This window comes from Aspergillus melleus, assembly GCF_016097325.1.
Source record: "Aspergillus melleus strain CBS 546.65 chromosome Unknown contig4, whole genome shotgun sequence".
NCBI lineage: Eukaryota > Fungi > Ascomycota > Eurotiomycetes > Eurotiales > Aspergillaceae > Aspergillus > Aspergillus melleus.
The window spans coordinates 3,853,545-3,869,436 of NW_025763373.1; the positions used below are offsets into that span (position 1 = coordinate 3,853,545).

The 15,892-nt window shown below is 51.7% G+C and overlaps 5 protein-coding genes across 5 annotated transcripts; 4 read left to right on the forward strand and 1 right to left on the reverse strand.

The window, feature by feature from the left end:
- Positions 1-1,552: 1,552 nt before the first annotated feature.
- Positions 1,553-4,212, reverse strand: LDX57_008094 (uncharacterized protein). Its single transcript, XM_046089820.1, has 3 exons — positions 3,306-4,212; positions 2,971-3,248; positions 1,553-2,917 (listed from the first exon to the last, which is right to left on the reverse strand). Exons 1-3 carry the CDS (start codon positions 3,483-3,485, stop codon positions 1,573-1,575), a joined length of 1,803 nt encoding a protein of 600 aa, XP_045945792.1. The 5' UTR covers positions 3,486-4,212; the 3' UTR covers positions 1,553-1,572.
- Positions 4,213-5,589: 1,377 nt separating this feature from the next.
- LDX57_008095 (alpha/beta hydrolase) lies at positions 5,590-6,670 on the forward strand (the record flags this gene model as incomplete). The annotated part of the gene is made up of 2 exons (XM_046089821.1): positions 5,590-5,999; positions 6,064-6,670. 2 exons carry the CDS (start codon positions 5,590-5,592, stop codon positions 6,668-6,670), a joined length of 1,017 nt encoding a protein of 338 aa, XP_045945793.1.
- Positions 6,671-8,378: 1,708 nt separating this feature from the next.
- On the forward strand, positions 8,379-11,943 carry chiA1 (class III chitinase ChiA1; the record flags this gene model as incomplete). The annotated part of the gene is made up of 4 exons (XM_046089822.1): positions 8,379-8,636; positions 8,688-9,398; positions 9,474-9,912; positions 9,977-11,943. Exons 2-4 carry the CDS (start codon positions 9,294-9,296, stop codon positions 11,941-11,943), a joined length of 2,511 nt encoding a protein of 836 aa, XP_045945794.1. The 5' UTR covers positions 8,379-8,636; positions 8,688-9,293.
- Positions 11,944-12,768: 825 nt separating this feature from the next.
- Positions 12,769-13,842, forward strand: LDX57_008097 (WW domain-containing protein; the record flags this gene model as incomplete). Its single annotated transcript, XM_046089823.1, has 3 exons — positions 12,769-13,318; positions 13,442-13,527; positions 13,618-13,842. 3 exons carry the CDS (start codon positions 12,769-12,771, stop codon positions 13,840-13,842), a joined length of 861 nt encoding a protein of 286 aa, XP_045945795.1.
- Positions 13,843-14,192: 350 nt separating this feature from the next.
- Positions 14,193-15,302, forward strand: CEFD2 (CaiB/BaiF CoA transferase family protein; the record flags this gene model as incomplete). Its single annotated transcript, XM_046089824.1, has 1 exon — positions 14,193-15,302. The coding sequence occupies one exon, from the start codon at positions 14,193-14,195 to the stop codon at positions 15,300-15,302; it is 1,110 nt and encodes a 369-aa protein (XP_045945796.1).
- Positions 15,303-15,892: the final 590 nt, after the last annotated feature.

Consider the following 15,892-nt stretch of genomic DNA (forward strand, 5'->3'; position numbering starts at 1 on the left):
ATAGCTGGTCGAATAAATGAAGACGCCGAAGGATCAAGGGCATCAAATGGATGCTGGCTGCCAGATGGAGTAGCTGCGTAATTTGAAGAAGTCAGAAACGTTAGATTATCTATCTCTGCATCATAAAGAGATGATGCAAAGTCAGATTGCTGGCTTTGGGACATGATAAAGTAAGTATACAACACATAAATAAAGAAAAAAAGAAGGGTAAAGGAGATAGATACATGACTAGAAGAAGGATTTCTAATAATTTGATTTACTTAGCTGTTGATAGTAAGTCACACAAACAAGCCTACATATCACAAGTGAAGTGTATTTGGCCCAACGAGGCCCAACGAGGCCCAACAAAGCCCATCAGGGCCCATGAATAGCCCAGGAAACCCCACAAAGAGCCCACGAAAGCCCACGAAAGCCCACGAATAGCCCACGAAAGCCCACGAATAGCCCACGAAAGCCCACGAAAGCCCACGAAAGCCCACGAAAGCCCACGAAAGCCCACGAAAGCCCACGAAAGCCCACGAAAGCCCACGAAAGCCCACGAACAGCCCACTGATAGCCCATTCCCAGCCCAACTTGGTTTTAGATACCCTCAAAATATTTTCATCCGGTCAGATATATAGATAGAATACTGATACAAAGAGCTAAATTCCTTCAAATTCACTTCTTTATACTGTCGTTTATGATTAGAATTCTAAAATAGAGAAAATGAGCTTTCATTTCGTGTAGAGAATAAACAAATCAGAATAAGCAGAAGTAACTTCTTTTTTACTTTTTCTCTTGTCAAGAAGATACACACACCCTTTTATATTTGAAATATATATCTAGACAAGTTTACATTAACTCCATCCACGAACCACCCGTACACCATTATAACAATCGGAATATAGGATTTTTATAAGTAAATAGCTTAAAATAAGCTTTACTTTCTTTAATTCGAAGAGGATTTCCTAGAATTTCCTACTGCTTTAGGCAAGGTTACAAAGAAGTTCAGTCGACAAACTGGAACAGATGTAAAAAACAGTATTTTATTTTGATTATTTAGCAGCTTTATGAACGCCAAGACCAAGATTTTATGCAAAATTGGGCTTTTGCGGGGGCCCATTGGGGGCCCATCGTGGGCCTGATGGTTGGGCTTGGGCCTGAAATCTGGGCCATCAGCCCACAGTGGGTTGGGCCATGGGCCCAAGAGTTAGGCCCATTTGTGGGCTCTGATGAAGTCTACTGGTGCATATGGCAGGATCGTGAGTGGGATTGATTCGTCTGGCGTCTTGGGGTGTCCAAAGACAGCATATAACTGTAGCATATAGCATTATGCTCAAGAGACTCATTCTTCCAATCGACATAATTCACATACATCTCATTTAGTTATTCAGATCAGCCATAGCCATCACATCCCGCAGGAGATCATTATTTGAACATAGAATAAAGGTGCTCGCTCCAAACAGAATCAAGAAATATTAATCCAAGGTCAGACTTGAAATAGCGTTTTCATCTCTTCCCTTCTCTTCGCTCCTCCCTTTCTCATTATCTATCCGTACAAGATACGTCTGACCTGCAGACTTTTTTGAGTTATTAGTACCTGTGCATGCTAGTGCGGGAGGTACCTCGGTAAGTGTTGTCATCTGAGAATATATCCCCTCGAGGCTCGTCCATAGATCTGCCTGTTTCTCGTATGCAATCTAGATGGCCAGAGGACGAAAAGCCGCCGCACGTACTGCTGCGAGATCGCCGCGTGCTTGGGTAGATGACTTCGGCGTCGTTTCGACGGGACTGGGACCACATGCGCCGTGGTTCAGGCCGGCTCCGCTTGGACCATCGAGTGTGCGGAAGGTGCTGACTCCTGGTGTAGCGAGGGATCTGAACAGGCTCGAACTGACAATGACTTCGACGTCTGTCGCTGTGTAGCATGCTTTGGCGGTTAACGATCCTGTCTGGTTCCACCACGGAGGCTCTATGGCTGGGGGCTCTGTTCAGAGGGTGGAGCGTAAGGGGGCTGATAGGGACCGAGGTGAACTTGGGCTGACGCTGATAGACGGTTTGAATGGGACCTGTCTGCGTGGTGTTGGATCTGTGTACGTTAGATGGTGCAGGTAATACAGCCTCGGGGGCTTCGGCAGAATTCGTTGTCATGGACCGTGGAAGCGACGGTCTTGGAGGGTCCGTATTGTTTGCGAAAGGGGGTGATTCCGTTCGTTGCTGCTCGGTAGAAGGTTCTGGCTGCGGTTGAATATCGTCTTTCGGATCGTTGACATTCTCGGGTTCTACTTGCTTCTCGAGGTCGCGTGGGACATTGGGATCTGCCAGGGCGCGTATTTGAGGGTCTGCAGATAGTGGCAGTGATAACGGAAAGGTCTTTGGGAGAAGCTTGCGGATAGAGGATAAAGACGATTTCTGTCTCTTGTGAACAGAGGTGGATGAGCTTCCAGCGCCATCAGGTAGCTCAAACAGGGGAGGAGGTTGCCAAAAAGGATCATGCATGACCGTTGATGTTGCACCAGTGGGTGTTCGGCAGATAGAGCTCATGTCATTGATTGTGCTCCCTCCTGGTGATCTCCTACTCAGAGTGCCATTGGGTGAGATTGTTGATCCCGAGAGGATGTCGCTGCTCTCACTCCCAGGGTCCACATCGAGTGGGAGGTGCGGTCTTGGATGAATTGGTGTGGGATGCTGAAGAATTGTGGACTTCTTCATTGTATCGCTTGGAGAGTATTGGTACTCCCTACTTCCATAGGCTGCATCAGGGCGGCGGCAGACGTAGCAAATATCACTTTTCAATGTACTGTCACTTTGCATTGTTGAATTCGAAATGAAGCTGCCATCACGGATTGCTCGTGGATGTTTGTATACGCCCAGCAAGGACACATCATATGGGCGTTCACTTAGCTCTCTAGAGCAAAAATAAAGACACACAGTAATACTAATTGAAGTTAATGATGGTTGGGATAAGCGTGGATAGGGGAGAGAACTCACAAGGCGATGACAGAGACTATAACAACAGCTCGGTGAAGCGCGCAGCTAACGCCTTCTTTCCAGAAGTTGTCTCTGGCCGATTCTGGAAGACATGAGACCTGTTGCGAAACGACTACTAGACCGGCGACACTAGCAGCTAACCAAACAATAATTGTTAATCGCAGTAGATAGATACAGGCCTTATGGAGAACGGCCTTTTGGCTTCCAAACCCGGCAACCTTGTTATATTGCCAAGCGAGAATGCTATGCAGGACCACGAGCGGAACCGTGAGAAACGACTAAGAATTAGGATCAGGATCAGCGTGCACCTTGTCATCGAGCATGGATGCGCCTACCGCCACGAGAGCGAGAATAAGACTCGGGGTCATTTTCGAATCAACATGTCGGTAGGCGTAGAGATATAGCGCCAGTGCCCACTCGATGAGTGATTCCAGAAGCAAGACATATAGGGAGACGAAAATAACAACTTTGGTCCATGATCCGCTTTTCTTATGCGACATCGATCGACCAGCCATGCTTTGACTCCAGAGAAAAGGCTCGAAGCAGCTAAGATGCAGTTCCCATCAACAAGAATGGTGAAGCATTCACCAGAGTATCAAAGTAGGCAACCGATGGGAACTACAAGATGGATGGCCAAAGATGAAAGAGAGTATGCGAGAGTCTGAGTTGGCAAAGAGCTGAGATTCCAAATGGCATAGAATTATTTTTCAGGGAGCTCAAGAAGCACGCAGGCATTATTATAAAAGGAGATCAGTCTAGCACGATTGGCAGGCCCATACTAAATGAGTTAGGTGATTGAGCGCCTTGGGCGCGTCAACGCGGAAGCAGAGGGGCCGGAATGCATAAGCATGAGGCATGGTGCAAAAGCAGCAAGCTTCAATAGAGATGGTCTGTGTGGGATTGAGAGCGCCGTTTCTCAGGAATGCAGGTTAAAACCCTGAAGAAACCCACATACTTGAGTATCAAGGGGTTAAAGATTGGTGTGAAAATCCCTGGTTACCCATTAAGGTTCACAAGTTGGATCTGTATAACCTCATGGAAGAGAAGGGCGCTCATAATTGAATTATCCCATCAGTACACGCGCGCCTTTGAAGGGATTGGGGGAATCTCTCCCTTGATTGAGAGCGAAGCCGCGTGGTGATAAGCCAGTCGCAAAGCGAGACCCGAACTTCCTGGTAGAAATGATGGGGTGCGAATGTTGCAGGGATCAAGGGGGCATCTTAATGCCAATGGATGTTCCTCAAGGAGAAGACAGGGGATGAAGGAATGAACAGCGAAGGACGAAGGACGAAAAGGTGAAAGAGAGGGAAAAGAGGAAACTCCACGTGATGAGCGGACTCGCCCATTTGGACGCATCGTCAACTTTTCTCTCTTGCTTCTTCCTCTTTCTTTCCTGCAAGGATACAATTATGCATGCGTTCTAACATTTATTCGGCTTGAATCATCGCCATATTTCTGGCATGAAGGGCATCCAACGCGTCGCGCCAACGGTCCAGATTCTCCTCCCAAATGCCGGTACCAATGATAGGATAGCCTATATGGACGAAGAGTATTATCGACCTCTCTTAAGTGCCGACCTCGTGTCACAAGTTAATCATGACATTACCGGTTTATCTACAATCCATGGGCTTGGGTTTCAGTCCCAACTGCTATACGGCACCAATACATCGGACTCCCACATCCGTGTTCAGTGGAAGCATTTTCGCAGCCACGCATCTATCTATAGTCACTATTCCTTCTGAGCTTTTCTTCAAATACAAGCTATTTACATCCGACAGGGCCTCGCATCTCCCTGGGACTGCATCTATACCGAGCTCACCTTGAAGCATTTGTTCACTCTCAGCAAAATACATCCACCTTACAGAGTTTGTCGATGTCATTGATGTTACTGCCGGCAGCTTAATACGAAGAGCTCTTGATACATTGACACTATAGTGTGTGTGTGCTCACATGAGTTGCACTGCAACGTGGTATAGGTCGCGGTCGGTTGATATCATTCTCCAACGATCTTTCAGTACCTGGGTCCATTGTGACTGCAACCGAACAGAGTTGATCACGCCATTCAGAACGATGGCTTAAAAATACATGTCCGAAAGAGGCCCTGAGGCCTTATCGGTAAGAAATGAGGCTTTTTCGTTGTCATTGTGCCTTACAGGTAGGAAAGACGGTATCTAGTGGAGACTTAGAGTCACATCCAGGGGCGATGAAACATGCAACAAGTGAATAAACGGTGAGAATGTCTGCCGAAAAAGATCGTCAAATACGAAGCTCTGCGGGGAAACCCGTTGTTATTGTTGTATAGGCTTATCGACGCCGCGATCCACCCCCACGTCTCCGCCGCGTTCCAATGGGAAGACTCGCAATGGCCGCTAATTGAACGGACTTACTATGGATTTCGCCCTCTCTATCAAGATTGGAGAACAATGCCCCCACGTTCCCTTGCTCGTCCCTTGCGGAATGGAACCCTCGCGATGTAACTATCGCAGTGAGGGGATGAGGGCAAAAAGGCCCCATATCCTTTCCCCTCTCTACTCGATTCGCCTCCACTCTTTTCTCTCTTCCTCTCTCTGTGACTCTCTCGTATACAAAATAGTGTCATTACCTGTTACTCAGAAGATCATGTCCATCTCCAACGATCCCCAACCTCCATACCCTCTTCACAACTCGGTGAAAGACCTTCTGGACCCGGAGTATGTGAGTTTCTACAACCAGCATGTCATCAATTTACAACAGGTTCATCTTCAACCGGTTGAAGCCTCGCGAACTGGCGGCGTCCTGATCCCCGGTGGTGGCCCGCTGCTCGACGTCGGAAAGACGGAAGATATCACCATTCAGCGACGAGAAACAGAAGGCCCAGAGATCCTATTGCGAGCGTTCACTCCCAAGGGAGAAAAGCCCGCGTCGGGATGGCCGGTAATGCTCTACTTCCACGGAGGCGGCTGGGTCCTGGGGAACATCAATACGGAGAACCCCGTATGCACCAATCTATGCGTGCGGGGAAACTGCGTTGTCGTGACGGTTGACTATCGGTAGGCGAGCTATGCGCTGGAAATACTTTTATTACCTATAGGTCACAGTGGCTAATTCTCTCAGGCTGGCCCCCGAAAATCGTTGGCCAGCTGCCGTACACGACTGTTGGGAAGCGTTGCTCTGGCTCTTAGCCGATGGTCCCTCAAGACTTTCCGTCGACACCTCCAAGATGGCTACCGGAGGCTCTTCTGCTGGCGGAAACCTCGCTTCAATTATCACGCACAAGGCGCTCACACTGTCCCCTCCCGTTCACTTCCTTGCCCAGTTACTCTCTGTCCCAGTCACAGATAACACAGCGACGGTCGAGAACAATGAGTCCTACCGGCGGTATGAACGCACGCCAGCACTTCCGGCTCCCAAAATGTACTGGTATCGCAACCATTACCTTCCTGACGAGGCGGATTGGGCCAACCCCGAGGCGAGCCCGCTGTTTTACCGGGGGGACTGGTCTCAACTTCCGAGGGCGTTGGTAATGGTGGGCGAGCTGGACGTTCTCCGAACGGAAGGGGAGCAATATGCAGAGAAGTTGACAAAGGCTGGCGTGCAGGTGGATCTGCAAGTGATGAAGGGAATGCCGCACCCATTCCTAGCCATGGATGGGGTGCTAAAGGAGGGAAAGAGGTCGATCACATTGATGTGTGATTTGCTGAAGGAGGTGTTCTGGTCTTGATTTTTTTTATTTTTTACTTTGTTCAGATCAAGCTGTACCAAGTCACAGTAGAAACATATACCTCTAGAGATTCGCTCCTCAGTTGTTCCTTCATTCCATATCTCAGTCCATATCGGCCGTTTACAAGGTTATCCCGTTTACAGGCATTCGTACTTGAGTAGCTATTTCGCAACCAAAGTCGATGCTTAAACATACGACCCTTTATAGACTTTCCAACAAACATGATAGGCGAATTGCATAGTGAGATAGTCGTATGTAGTCATAAATAGCAGGCTTGTTAGATCTCTTTCGGTTTACCTGCTGCTCTTGTCCTGCAGATATGAATGTAACTATGAGTAGTCAGGATCTACAACAGACTTACAGTATATGGCTTCTCTTCACATAGATGATCAGCTTGCCTTAAACCCGTTGAATTGTCAGGCCCAATGTCCACTCCACCAATACTAGCCTCAAGGGTTACCCATGGGATCGTTAGTAGTCGGTTGAATCTGGACCAGATGTATCGCAGGCCGACCGAGCTAGCTGTCGTCGCTTGCCTTTCTCAACCACCACGTACAATGTGATACTATGACTTAGCACCTATCGCACGCCAAAGGTCGACAAACCCCAGGCACATCGGATTCGCTCAATACTCTGAACTTCAATTCGGCTTCGGTAAACGTAGCCAAGCCTTTCGGATCCGTAGCAGTATGTAGATCGTATGATGAACACCCGCGGGAGGCCCTCGCAATCTCTAACGGCCTCATCCCGTCACACAAGGTGGTACTGCTTTCAATTTTGTGAAAGGCGGGAGATTGCATGTTGCAGATATCGTCCCTTTGTTTGCTTCGGGACGGCATTTGGAAACCTTAGGACGCACAGCGCTCGCCATGAGATCCATACTATTTGATTCCTGTTTTTCTTGTCTCTCCCTATCTCCATCTAAAACCCGGGCGTACGGCGAGTTTTCTGGACGAATAAAACAAAAGGACCCAAAGCGCCCACTTCGTGTGCGAAGTGCCGAAATGTAAAGGACAGCGAAGCGAGGGTCCTCGGATATACAGCGGAGCTTTTTTATCCAATATGACAGGGTTATATGGTAGGCTCCCACCATGCTAGGCACCTTTCTCATTCCCACGCAGAGATGACTAGAGGCAGATAGTACTAGGCTGGTGACTGCCATAAGCGTGGCGTCCGACATAGCCTAATAGCCTTATCTCGTTGGCCCGTGGTTCATCTCCCATATGAACAGTGGAGTCCGAGGCGCTAAGAGTAAGAGGGTTTCTAAGAAAAATGCTGCCCCGGTGGTTCTTTTTCCTCGGAGAGGGTCAGTGCTCAGTTGATGCGGCTAGCGGAGATTGCGGTCCTCCAAATTTGCACGGAGTGAGCGTCGATGTAACCTCGTGTAAATCATTTGGAAATACTGACTCATTGAGATCGGTCAATTGTAGGAACTGTCCAGGATACTCCGGACTAGTATGTACTATGTAGACCGGAGAGTGGAGAGAAGATGGTTCTCATTCTGTTTGGATCGGCGAAGATCCGGGTCGATCAGGTGACTCGCCCGTTGGTTGTGCGACTGCCCCTTTTAGACTAGTGTACTTTGGAGTTCTCGCTGATTGGTGTTCCTGACTGGGTTCAAATGCCACTAGAGCCAAGATGGGACTAGTGCATTTCTGCTTCTCTCTCTTTAGTCTTTTCCTTTCTTTCTTTCTTTCTTTCTCCCTAACTACTTCGTACAACCGCCAACCATGTGGTGGCCACGTCCATCCGTCATGGCATCCTCCTGGTATTCCCGCATTTCATTTCCATCCGTGATGCTGTCCGTCGATCAAGTCCTCGGCTCATTTTACCTTCAACGGTCTCCTTCCGGAGTAACCACTAACCAGTCGCTAGAATCAGGAATTCATTGCTATCCTGATGGAGCCGGTTACCGGACCCTCCTCCGACACCCCGTCGGACTGGGTCCAGGAGCAGTTAGCTTGTGGTAACCCTCTTACCTTTCTCATGCAAGTCTCGTCACTAAAGTCTAGCGTAGATTTTCTAGTCCCTGTCTCGTGCGGCTCTATACCAGGATATGACCCCTCTTTACGAACAGATATCGTTCGGCCATGGTATCCCCCATGATGGCAATTTCCCTGAACCAATCGGTCCCCTAATATCACTCTCATCCTAGGGCACGCTAACCCCAAGCGTCTCGTTGGTCTCAAGTATTTGCAATTATGGAGAGATTGCTATCCTGTTTAAACTCGGTAAACTCTGAGCCCCCCAATTGTCATTTCCTAGTTGTGCGCGGGCAGACTTGGTTGTACCAGTTCTGTGGTGGTGAGACGCTGGATGCCCGGAATGCTTGCCAATTTTCCCCGGGCTGTCCGTATATTTAACTCCAGCCGGTTTTCTCGCTATGATATTTTTTGGTCCCTCTTTTCTCTCTCTCTCCGGTTGTCCAACCTGTTCTCCTGTTCGTAGGAACGGTCCAAGCAGGCGTTTTTGTCTGCGTCCTTTCGTTGACTTGTTTGCACACACGCTCTCTTTAGCTAGACATACCTATTGAATTGGCCTCTGGCCGCTTGTCATTCCCTTTCTCAATCACATTCTTTTTACCTTTTGCGGTCTTGGTCTTCTGAAAGAGAAAAGAAGAGTCATGGTTTCCCAGAAGGCTCTCGCCGTGGTCGTGGCAGTCTCATGTCTCGCCTCGCCAGCGTTTGCTTTTGATGCCCAGTCAAAATCTAACGTTGCCGTCTATTACGTATGGTCCCCTTACTGGCGTCAGAAACTGAACTGTGCACCTTGTGTCTGGGTTTAAGTGTTAACCTTCTTTCAGGGTCAAGGAAATGATCAACCTCGCCTTAGAGAAGTCTGTCAAGATACTTCGATAGACATCATTAACCTGGGCTTCATCAACGTATTCCCCGGCCAGGGTGCCGGCGGATGGCCTGGCAGTAACTTTGCCAATCAGTGCGATGGCAACACTTACGAGATCGGCGGGGTCAAAACGCAGCTTCTTTCTGGCTGCCATCAATTGGTAGAGGACATTCCCCTTTGCCAGGCAGCGGGCAAGAAAGTTCTGCTGTCGTTAGGGGGCGCAAGTCCTGACAGCCAAAGGATCTTGTCTGAAATGGATGCGCTTCTATTTACCGACTTTCTTTGGGGAGCTTTCGGACCTATCGACGATGCGTGGGTGGCCATGGATGGTCCTCGCCCTTTCGGTGATGTTGTTGTTGATGGGTTTGACTTTGATATTGAGCACAACGGTGGCTTTGGTAAGTTCTTTACTTTGACGCCGTCGTCTATACAAGGCCAGGGCGTGTTTCTGATTTGCCGCAGGCTATGCCACCATGATCGATCGATTCCGGGAACACTTCGGTCTGGTCCCTGACCGTACCTTCTACATCTCTGGCGCACCCCAGTGCTCAATCCCCGACCAACAATTGGGCCTCGCAATCGCCGCGTCTGTCTTTGACTTTGTCTGGGTCCAGTTCTACAACACCGCAGGATGCTCTGCCCGGGACTTTTTCAACGTTGCCGGAAGCGGCAATGGTGGCTTCAACTATGATGCATGGGTCAACGTCATTGAGAACGGGGGCAATCGCGCGGCGAAGTTGTATATTGGACTTCCGGCAAGCGAGAACGCTGCCAATCCGGGATACTATCTCACTCCCGAAGAGGTCGACGTTCTGGTTGCACAGTATATGGGTCGTTACCCGGATACCTTCGGTGGCATCATGCTTTGGGAGGCCACTGCATCGGAGCGAAACCAGATCAACGGAACTGCCTATGCGGAGCATATGAAGGACATCCTGGTCAAACGCGATCCCGCGCACCCTACTCCCACTGCGATCCCTTCCAGCACCATCCCGGTCACGTCCAGCATGCCTATCTCCTCGGGGACAACGTCTACTCCAGTCACTGTGTCACCAACTTCCTCATCTATTGCCACCACATCGCCGTCGCATACCAGCCGCCCAAGCTCTCATCCCAGTCCGTCGGCCACTACGAAGGTGACCAGCACGCTTACTCCCTCGAGGTCCCCGGTCACTTCCGGAAGACCCAGCCCATCGACCTCGCCGGTCACGTCTCGAACCAGGTCCACCCCGGTGATACGAACGTCAACAGTCTCGACCATCACCAGTCATTCTAGCAGCTCGGTGCCATCTAGAACGCCCACGTCGCGCCACCCGAGCCCATCAACCAGTGCGAGTGCCTCCAGTACTCGTGTCTCTTCCGGCTCGCATATCAGTTCGGGACGACCCAGCTCGACGACTTGGACCTCCCAAGTGTCGTCTACCATCTCGCACACCTCCGAGGCCACCACTTTGAGCCCCTCAGGGAACCACCCTAGCAGCAGCGGCCAATCATATACTATTCCATCGCAGGGAGCCACCGCTTCGTCTTCAAATGAGACCGGCAAGCCAACGGGGTCGCCCACCGGCACTGCATCCAATCATGGAAGCGGCACTATCACGATGCCCCCTGGCGTCACGAATGGGCCCCAGACGACGACGGCTCCAGCTAACCCCAATGGCTCCAGTTCCGAGGGCGTCACCGTCACGACCGTAATTGTCACTTCGTATACCAGCATCTGCCCGACAGGGTTCACCACGATTACCACGACCTACACGACGACGTACTGTCCTGGAACGATCCCCGCCACGGCCACGGTTACCAATCCTCCCCCGGGATCGGCGGCACAGACGACAGCTCCCAGCCCGCCCGAGGGATGGACGACGACGGTGACCGTTTGCACGCAATGCGCGGCAACCCCTACGACGGTGACTCTCACCTTGCCAGTCACTGCCACCGTGACCAACCGTCCGTCTGCCCTCGAGTCGCAGACTACCGCTCCTGCTGCTGCTGCTCCCCCTCCACCGGCGGGATGGACCACAACGGTAACGGTGTGCACTCGATGCGGACCGTCGCCTACCACGTTGACTCTTACCATGCCCGTCAGTGCGGTGACCGAGACCGTACCCGGATCTGGCCCATCGGTCGGCATTGGTCCAGAAGGGGGCGCCGGCACGCCTTCTAACGCGGACACCACTTATACTCATTATCTTCGTCCTGTGCCCACCCAGCGCCCTGTCCTTGGAACTGGAATCGCCCATCCTCGCCCTTCGTCATCGACTTTGTTTGTGCGGCCCTCGCCCAGTGAATCGCGGGTGCCGGTAGCTCCGAGTACAACGGTCGAGCATCCGGCGCCCGTGTTCACCGGCGCAGCACCGCGCCAGGCTAGACTCAGCCACGCAGCCGGCGCCTTGCTAGCTGTGGCTCTGCCCGTGCTCATGATGATGTGACATCCTTTTACGGAGAAATGTTTTCGATATTTATTCCGCTACACTTCATTGTTCCATTCTTTGAATTCTTACATTTGATTTTTCTTCTCTTCTTCTAATTTCTATGTATGTGGCACTTCATACCTTCCTGGCGGATATTCTAAGACGAGTCTGGATGATGAGACTGCGTGAATGCAATCCATCTTTGTCTATAAATTTATATGGTTAAGTCACAAGTTAAGCTTCGGGCCAAGGCGGCACGTGCCGACCGAGCCAACCCAACAATTCTGATCATTCAGTATACCGTATACCTGTAGGCAAAATGGCAGATTCAGGAGTCCGTTGGGCCTAACAGTAAGGCAAGTCCAAAGACATGTGGCAGTGTCCCCTCCAGTTAGACCCCACAGTCATTACTGGAAAATAAATATAGAGGCTCTGGTCGCAACTGGCGTTGGAAACAGACACACACTAGCCTGCAATCTAACCCCAAAAGCTTTCAAACGATGATTCTGGAACAAACTAAATGACCCAATGAGGTAATGCCAGATCTCGACTGCCCCAAAGGAGGGGCCAGTCAAGCTATTTTAGATAGCAGAAACGAGGGTCTTGTTTGATTGATTTTGCAAAGCCCCCCCCCTCGCGCCACTTTTTTTTCCCCTTCCGACATTCTTTCATCACCTATAAAGTATATTAGCTTTCCCCTTTCTTTGTTCCGTCTCCTTCCTTCTGAACTAGTTCTCCTTTTTTTCATCATCATCATCATCTTTTTCTTTATCTTTCCCTCCGTTCTTTGATTCCCCAGGCTCACCACACCCACAAGCACACAAACAGAAATCCACACCCACCATGGACCTCGTCGGCAAACTCGTCGGAAAAGTGCTCGAATCCAAGAGCGGTGAAAGCAGCGGCGGCAGCGGCGGCGGTGGATACGGAGGATATCCCGAGCAGCAGCAGCAGCAACCATCCTACGGCGGTGGATATTCCGCGCCTCCTCCCTCCGGTCCTCTGCCCGGTGCCTCGCACGACCTGCCGTACCCGTGGATCGCCCGCTGGGACGACCAGAGCGGCCGCTACTTCTACGTCAACGAGCAGACCGGCGAACGAACCTGGCATCACCCGGGCGGTGCGCCCCCGCCGCCGCAGTCGTATGGGGGTCAGCCTTCGTACGGCGGATATGGCCAGCAGCCGTCATATGGCGGGTACGGTCAGCCCTCGTATGGTGGCCAGCCCGGGTACGGGTATGAGGGATCTGGATCTCGGGGCGGAGAGTACTATCCCCAACAGCAGCAGCAGCAGCCCGAGAAGAGTAGTAATCACGGGTTGATGTATGGTGCGGCGGGCGCGGCAGTCGGAGTTGCGGGTGGTGCGCTGTTGATGCACGAGGGAGAGAAGATCCGTACGTGATGACCCCCCTTCTAATGTCGATCATTTATCATATTTTGTTTTTGCCTATCCGCGAGTGATAGTTGGCTATTCGGACAGGTTCAGCTGACTATTTACCCTCCGGGAGGGACGACAGATGACAACTGGGACGAAAACAAGGAGAAGTTCGAACAAGGGGTGGAAGATTTCCCCGAGAATGCGGCCCACTGGACTGGTGAAAAGGTAAGCAATCTCCCTGTGTGTTGATCGCTGCGTGAGGGGAGCGCGAAGCATAGAATCAATGCATTTTAACCCATCTCGTTTAATATCTAGGTCGGCGAAGTCGAGCAGATCCCCGATCGAATCGAAGACGGCTGGGACCGCACCGAGGACCGCATCGAGAATGGATGGGATAATGCAGTCGAGGATGTGGAGGACTTCCCTGAGAACGCGGCGCACTGGACGGGGGAGAAGGTCGGCGAGGTTGAGGCGTTTGGCGACGACCTCGGGGATGCTTACGACGCGGGTGAGGCCGAGGGTAGAGATGAAGATTGGTAAATTGCGCCTGGGCATCTGCATCTCTATAACTAAAATCTTTGGGCATGGAATTATCAATTGAATAACCACAGATTTATGCGTTCCTGACTAAGCCTTCCCCGCACGTGCCCCGGACCTCGGCTGGCGGGCCATCTGGAGGACGAGAGGAAGATAGAAATATATCTTAACAGTTCCTTCCAACTGTATGGGAACCCAGGTCTACCCCCTGTATACGAAAGCACCAACATCATAATGTCTGCATCATCACAATCATCACCTCCGCTCGCCGGAGTTCGTGTCGTAGAATTGGCAGGTCTTGCTCCGGGTTCGTCCTCATCTACTCCGTAAATCCGACGGACTGGCTTCCATACATGCAAGCTAATGACCATCCAGGCCCATTCGCAGGCCTTCTGCTGGCCGACTACGGAGCGTCGGTTCTGCGCATCGATCGGCCCAATGCCGTGAGCGCTGACCAGTTAACCCGACACAAAACATCCGTCACGCTGGACCTACGCGACTCGGCTTCACACCGTGCTCTGCTGTCCATTCTGGCCAAGGCAGACGTTCTCATCGACCCCTACCGTCCGGGGGTCTTGGAACGTCTGGGCCTTTCACCCTCCGAGGTTCTCCTCAAGCATAATCCTCGTCTGATTGTGGCGCGGATGACGGGGTTCCGCCGCGATGGCAAGTATAAGGACATGGCTGGTCATGATATCAACTATATTGCCGTGTCCGGCGTCCTCTCCATGCTGGGTCGCTTGGGCGAGGCCCCGTACGCTCCGGGGAACATCCTGGGCGATTTTGCCGGCGGAGGCGCCATGTGCTTTCAGGGAATCTTGTTGGCTTTGTTGGCACGCTCCCACACGGGACGCGGCCAGGTCGTCGAGGCGAACATGGTAGATGGGTCGGCGTATCTGGCTGCGATGCCGCGATTGAACCGCCACACGCCACTATGGAATCAGCCCCGCGGCCAGAACATGCTGGACGGGGGGAGTCCGTTCTACGACACCTACGAGACCAAAGATCCGGGCAAGTATTTTGCCGTGGGGGCGTTGGAACCTCAGTTCTACGCGGCGCTTCTGAAGGGCCTCGGGTTCAGCCCCAAAGAACTGCCATCGCGAGACGACCGCACCAATTGGCCAGTCCTGCGAGCGGCGTTTGGCCAACGGTTTCGAGAGAAGACCCGCGCGGAGTGGGAGGCCATTTTCGACGGTACCGATGCCTGCGCGACACCGGTATTGGAACAGAGTGAGCTCGAAGAGAGCGGGTACGAGCAACGGTCGGCGGTCCATCTGACTGAGACCCCGGCCTTGCCTATTGCCGCGGACGACGGGGCCTGGTCCGGAGGTGGACTGGCTCCGGGAACCGGTGGGCAAGAGACGCTGCAGGCCTGGTTGGGGTGGGAGGAAGGCAGACACTATGTGGTTCGTTCGGATGGGGCGCTGGTGCAGCTTGCAGCAGACAGTAAGGCGAAGCTGTGAGGCTGCCTGAGGCCAGTAGCATAGGGCTGCGGTGGGGAGGGGGATCTGCTGGAAAGTTTGACTTTTGAAGAGTAGAAGTGTAAATATCTTGTTTGTGCACCATATCGCCCCCGTGCATGATCCGGTCGACATAAATATTGAAAATCAGTGCAGGAGGACCATGGAAAGCGCGATGCATACGGGTGCACGGGATAGCAGAACATGCTCGATCTTGTTTCGCATGCAGACTGGGCTGCACAGACCGGTGCTTGATGTGAAACATGGTCCTCGTCAGATCCAGTCCGACTCCAATTCTCGGTGCCGAGATAAGCACCGAGTCTTCTCCAGGACGAACCCCTTCCCTCCAGGCGGGTGGTCGCACAGGTGGAACGCAGCGATCTCCCTCGACCAAACGCTGTGCGCGTTAGGGTCACGTCTGAAGTCTTCAGAGTTCAGAAACCCCTCAACGACTCCAATGCGATCCGTCCGATGGATGCAAGGAGGCATACTGCGGCAGTACACCCTGCACCGAGTGCATACTGTACTCAGGACATACATATGATATGCGCGATTTTCTGTTGGAGATGGGATATGTCTGACGTCCGTTGTCG